The following is a 6,000-nucleotide window of genomic DNA, read 5'->3' as shown; positions in this document are numbered from 1 at the left end:
CGGGTCTCCTCCCCGCGGGCGAGGGAGCGTTTGTTTTATACGTCGGCTTAAAAAAACCCACCATGACAGACGTTTGGAGTTACCGGCTCTGCTGCAGTTGACCCCCCCCCTCAAAACCACAACAACAAATCCTCTTTATGTGTTGTCCTGTTGGCGGTCTGTTCGAGGGCGTCGACGTTTCAGTGTGTTTTTTTTAAACACCATTTGCTGCCATTTTTCGGACCTCCTCCTCCTCTCCTTCCTCCTCCTCGTCATCGATCGGAAACAATCGGCGGCGGCGGCGGCAGCGACGTCCCAAGGAGGGGCATCCCCCTGCTGGTGTTTATTACAGGAGAGGACGCGCCACAGACCGGGGAGTCGAGACGGGACACGGACAAGCGCGAACATGTTCGAGGCCCGAGGAATCCCCTTTGTCCTCCTGGACGTGGTCTGCCTGATCCTAGGTACGTATTTATCGATCACGCGCTGTTTTTTATTCGCTGTTTGTTGGGGTTTGTGACATTTAACGGGTTGTCGTCACGTGACGGGAGTGGTGAACCTTCAGCTGTGCACTTCACCAGTATGGTTAATAACCTCCTCTAACGTTATTTACCTATAGTTGCTGGCTGTAGTTTATAAATGGATAATAACCCCCCCCTCTCTGAACAATACAATCGATTATTCCATTGTATGCAAATTAGAGTCACTCAAACGCCTCAGGTATCAAACGTTTAGTATCGATCCTGTGTTTAACAATAGTGCACTATAACATGCTCTATTACATGTATCCAGTTGTCTTATATTGTGACTGTTAATATTTATATATATATATATATTTGTATAGACTTCCCTTTGCCTTTTGTCACTTTGAGTGTAATTTCTACTCATTTAAACCCAACATGGATGTACAAATATTCATTCAAGGTGTTGGCTGGAAAACTGTAATAAGTGACATTAATACCAAGACTGTGTGGGTTTTTTTTAAACGTCATGTAGCCACACCTCTTCCTCTCAGGCTCTGAAATAACCACACCTCCACCTCACATAACGTGTTTTTAGTATTCTGTATTCGGAGTATTAAAGTACTTCAAGTACTCGCAGGCCTGTAGACGGCCTCACTTTTGCAGCGTAGGCACATCCGTGTGTCTCCAGGGGCTTACATGCTTTTTAAAATCTGATTATGGGATGCCATGAGGGCTATGACACACAGTTGTAGCGTCCCTTTTGTTTTCGTGGGTGGAGACGGACATTTAAAACATTGCTCAACTTTAAATGAACGTAATGCATGAGTGCTTTGTGACATAAGAAGCGGTGTGACTGGACAAACTGTGCAGCAGCAAAACTGGATTATTCTGCTAACGACACAGACTATTAGATTATAATGGATTGTAATCTGGATCATGTGACTACACATGTACGCACATGTAGTAAACTTGATGAATGTTGGTGCATAAAGGTGCTTGGAGAGGCTGTTTTGGTCCCGGTTCGCTTACACGACTGATTTAATTTGGTTTTTAACACAATTACCGAGCAAACAGGCTTGCCAGTACTTCTGCACGTATCGTGTTACAATAACCATATTTTCCTTTCTGTGCGTGTTATCGTCTCGGGAAGTGAGTTGCACAGTGAGAGCGAGTTAAAGGGTAATATTATAAAGTGACTGGGAGGGTCCCCGCCTTTTGGCCTGTCTGCTTTCTGGCATTTCCAGCTGTTGTAGCCGATCAGTTCATGGTGGCACAGCTGACGGTGTCAACAGCTACAGGATCAGCACGGCAGCATTTGTTTATTATAGTGTTATTATACATTTATTAATGTGCCTTACAGCTCGTTTTCTGCTTGAGTAGACGAACCTCCGTGTCTTCTGTCCCCCGCCACACAATGGGCGGATCAGACAACCAGAGCATTACATTCACACTTTGAACTGTCACAAGCTATTACCATAACCTGTTATCTTTATGGTGTTTTATCTATAGGGAGCGCTTAGCTTGTGTCCACAGCTACTTTTCACGCCGATGTGAGTCAGTATGCCGATGACAAAACGCTTCTCAGTCTCAAAAATGCCCCAAAGATGACTAATCCTTTGGTGTAATGAAGTTTACTATGGAATGCATGATGTTGCAGAGTCGTCTTTTTCTTTCTTTCTTTCTCTGTGGCTCAGGGCCAAAGGATATGACTGGCAATAATTTTCTTATTGTACACAAATCTAAAAAAAAAAGGCCAAAAACTAACATTGAATTGATCTTTCTAACACAGCCTCTCTATGTAGACGGATGTGCCTTTTCTATGTGCCATTGTTTCCCAAAAACTATTAAAAAATACAAGCACATCTTCAATTCTGCCCAGTAGCTTCAAGAAAAATAATTTAAAATTATGGTATATAATGAGCTGTTTTTCTTTATATTATATCTTCTGTGGTCCTTCACTGAATTTTATGGCAACAAGAAAATATAGAATAAAGAGTCTTGTCCTTTTTAAAAAGGGGGTTCTTGAAAGGTCACGGTCTCTCATTTCTGTCACACAGATGTATTGATTTGTTACGATGCTAAAGAGCACCGTCAGGAATCCCCTTCTATCTGAAAGATGACACGTTTAAAGACCTTTTTCTCTCTCTGCCATGCATTTTTATTTTTCTTCCTTTTGACTTCTCCTGGTCTCTCCATCCACAGGGGGTCTGCCTCTGGCAGCCTTTAACCTGGGTAAGATCCGCCCCTACCAGAGGGGCTTTTTCTGTAACGACGAGAGCATCAAGTACCCCTTCCACCACAGCACAATCCCCTCCACAGTGCTCTACACTGTGGGCTTCGCCCTGCCCATTAGCTGCGTAAGTAGGAGTCAATCGATGACCTGTCTCCTGGCCAATATGTTGACTTGTCTGTTAATAGACAGCGAGGCGCTCTTCTGTGATGCATGCATGGTTTAAACCTACATGGAAAGCAGCTATTATTATTGTCAAATATAATACATTATAATATGCTTTTTCCTGCAACGGCAAGTCGACATATCCGCCGTGAGACACGTCTGTGTATCAACAAGCTAGAGGTGAAGGAGGATGTCCACTTAAAAACAATGAACGCAGAATAAAACCAGTGAATGACATGTTGCGTCCACACACACACACACACACACACACACACACACACACACACACACACACACCCCGTCTAACGGTCTAGTTATTTTATTTCTCAGCTACTACTGCAGCAGGGTTTATAAATGTTTCCGTTTATGGTGAATTTAATAAGTCAATTATTGTTTTCAACGAACACTCCAACCCCCAAAACGTCTGGATCGACCCAAACACAAACTCCTCTCCTATTAAATACAAAAACTCACTGCACTATTCCTACCTCAGAATGTAAAATATGGGTAGCATGAAGTGAGGTCTCACTTTTGATGAGATCACTTTTTATTTTATTTCACTTTTCTTGTGTGGAACTTCTATCTCTGTTGTTGATTAGTGCAACAGCTGTGCATGCTGCGTCCCTCTGCTGCTAAATATAGCAGGAATGCTGCTCTGGAAGAGAACAATTGTGTTTTTTTTCTGGAGAAAGATGGCAGCAGAGAGAGTGTGTGTGTGTGTGTGTGAGATCACAGGATCAACAAGTATCTCCATGAGTAATGAGAACTTTAAAACTTTTCTTTCTTATTGGAGCCTCATATTTTTCATTTTTATCGACTCACTCCCGACGTTACTCGTCTGCCAGTGGAAGAGGATTTAGAGCTGGAGAGTTTTTTTTTTTAGGAAGAGGTGAAGTGTCTGTTTGCCAAAAAGGAAGAAACCTGGAGCGTCACGTTGTCAGAGAGGAAGTGTGTAACGTACAGTACAATCGCTGCGGTCGCCGGGGGAAACGGCCGTTTCCTCTCACTTCAATAACCTTCTCAGAAATGTCTCTTTTCCTGCTCTCATGTTTTGACTTCTCTCCTATTAACATCCCTTATCAGCGGGTTTTTTTAACTGTCTTGTTGCCATGCCAACACTAATATTTGCACACCGGTGTTCCCGTAAGGAGTTCGCCTGCCTTCAAGGGGGACGTGGGAGCTGCTGTCTTTTCATATTTTTTAACACAGGCACACAGTGTTGCATCATGGGTAGGGGGGCCAAGTAACATGCACTTGTAACCTATATTTTGTTCCCTTTTTTTGTGTGTTTGTTCTCTCATTGCTTCCCCGCTAGCTGGACTTCCGTTTGTAATTCTCACTGTGCAACACAGTCCTTTCCGCCGGGGCTTTTTCTGTAACGATGATACGATCAAGTACCCCCTTAAAGAAGACACCATTTCCTATCAGTTGTTAGGAGGTGTCATGATTCCCGTCACGATACTCACTGTAAGTGCAACAACGGCTCTCTTTTGTTCTAATGTATGTATTGCTTTACCTTTTTAACCACTTTTGCACTTCTTTCTTATCTCGTAATCCTAAATGCATCGTGTGTGTGTGAGTGTGTGTGTGTGTGTGTGTTTTAACTTGCTTGCATGAGCCACTGTTACCATTAGCTGTATGCTAATCTGCTAAGTGCATGCTGGAGAAAGTGTTTTTCAGTGTTTGGGAGGTGAAAACAGAAAGGTGACCCGCTTTGAAACTGGCCAGCTCTAAATGATGCTGCAGGACGACGGATGTGAAACTCTGAGTTTAGTACGTAAACGGTGAAAATACATATTTTACTGGGGTTTAACAAACGATCCATACTGAAGGTTTAGTCCCTTTGATCGACAGATATTAAAGAGCAGAGCGGTAGCGATTTACATTCACGGGAACTTGAATCCATCATGATGCGTTTACATACAGTAGGAACACACACGTACAAGCTCACAAGGGTTTTACTCTGAGATCTAATACGATCTAATGATTTGAACTCAACAATGTTTGTTTTTAAGTGGACTTCACCCTGTCGCCATAGTATTTCCAACCTGATGTCTGTCCGTCTGTCTGTCTGATCATTCCTCTCCAATGTTATGGAGATTGTACTTAAAGGAATAGCTTGACATTTTGGGAAATAATCTTTTTATGTGCAGCACTGCTCATAGTTTAGCCGCCTCTAAAATCATCCTCTATAATTGACACTTTATCTTGTTTGGTTTATGTTAATTTAAGATGGCGGCGAATGCGTTTATATCCCAAACGGTCAAACGAATCCTTTAAAACTCTATTGCACAACATTTGTGTCATAGGGTGAATCCTTTTAACGTGAAACCCATCATTTTAGACCTGATGTTGGTTTCATTTGGTGGCATTTTTTTCATTTGTTTGTGTATTTGTGTCCAGACCTCTAACTCGCCCTCCTTCCTCCCCCCCTCCACTTACAGATGATCTTTGGCGAGTGCCTTTCAGTTTATGTCAATCGCATCAAGTCCAAGTCCTCTTTCGGCAGCTACATTTCCTGCGTTTACAAAGCCATCGGCACCTTCCTGTTCGGTGCCGCCATGAGCCAGTCTCTGACCGACATAGCCAAGTACTCCATTGGCCGGCTCCGGCCGCACTTCCTGGATGTGTGCAAGCCTGATTGGGAAGCAATCAACTGCTCGTTGGGGACTTATATCGAGGACTTCACCTGCAGTGGAGACCCGAGGATGGTCAACGAGGGCAGGTAGGTGTTGCTTTACCTCACAACTCTTAACATTTGGAAGAGGATTGAATGCAGCGTTGCACCAATGGATCACTTAAAGGATTTTAAGGATTTAAGGGTTGAATCTGGGTTGAATGTGGCTCAAACATGTGGTCGAAATGTAAAATACACTTAGAATTTGGTGCCTTCCACTGGTCTGTAACAGGTCTGTAGTCTCAGTGGGTCCCACCGCTGGTCTGTAACAGGTCTGTAGTCTCAGTGGGTCCCACCACGGGTCTGTAACAGGTCTGTAGTCTCAGTGGGTCCCACCGCTGGTCTGTAACAGGTCTGTAAGTCTCAGTGGGTCCCACCGCTGGTCTGTAACAGGTCTGTAGTCTCAGTGGGTCCCACCACTGGTCTGTAACAGGTCTGTAGTCTCAGTGGGTCCCACCACTGGTCTGTAACAGGTCTGTAGTCTC

At 43.8% G+C, this 6,000-nt stretch overlaps 1 protein-coding gene across 2 annotated transcripts in view; it reads left to right on the top strand.

Annotated features, from left to right (window-relative positions):
- Nucleotides 1-6,000, top strand: part of plpp1a (phospholipid phosphatase 1a) — a 10,804-nt gene continuing 4,804 nt past the window's right edge. The window contains exons 1-3 of one of the 2 annotated variants that reach the window (XM_084035827.1): nt 1-443; nt 4,154-4,305; nt 5,283-5,563. In XM_084035827.1, the coding sequence (XP_083891953.1) occupies nt 386-443; nt 4,154-4,305; nt 5,283-5,563 (491 nt within the window). In that variant the 5' untranslated portion in view covers nt 1-385. Of the gene's footprint in view, nt 444-2,645; nt 2,801-4,153; nt 4,306-5,282; nt 5,564-6,000 lie in introns of both variants that reach the window. The other variant, XM_084035826.1, reaches the window with a different exon arrangement.

This window comes from Eutrigla gurnardus (genome assembly GCF_963514095.1).
Source record: "Eutrigla gurnardus genome assembly, chromosome: 19".
Lineage (NCBI taxonomy): Eukaryota > Metazoa > Chordata > Actinopteri > Perciformes > Triglidae > Eutrigla > Eutrigla gurnardus.
The sequence above is the reverse complement of the archived record's forward strand: the minus strand, read 5'-3'. Positions and strand labels throughout refer to the sequence as shown.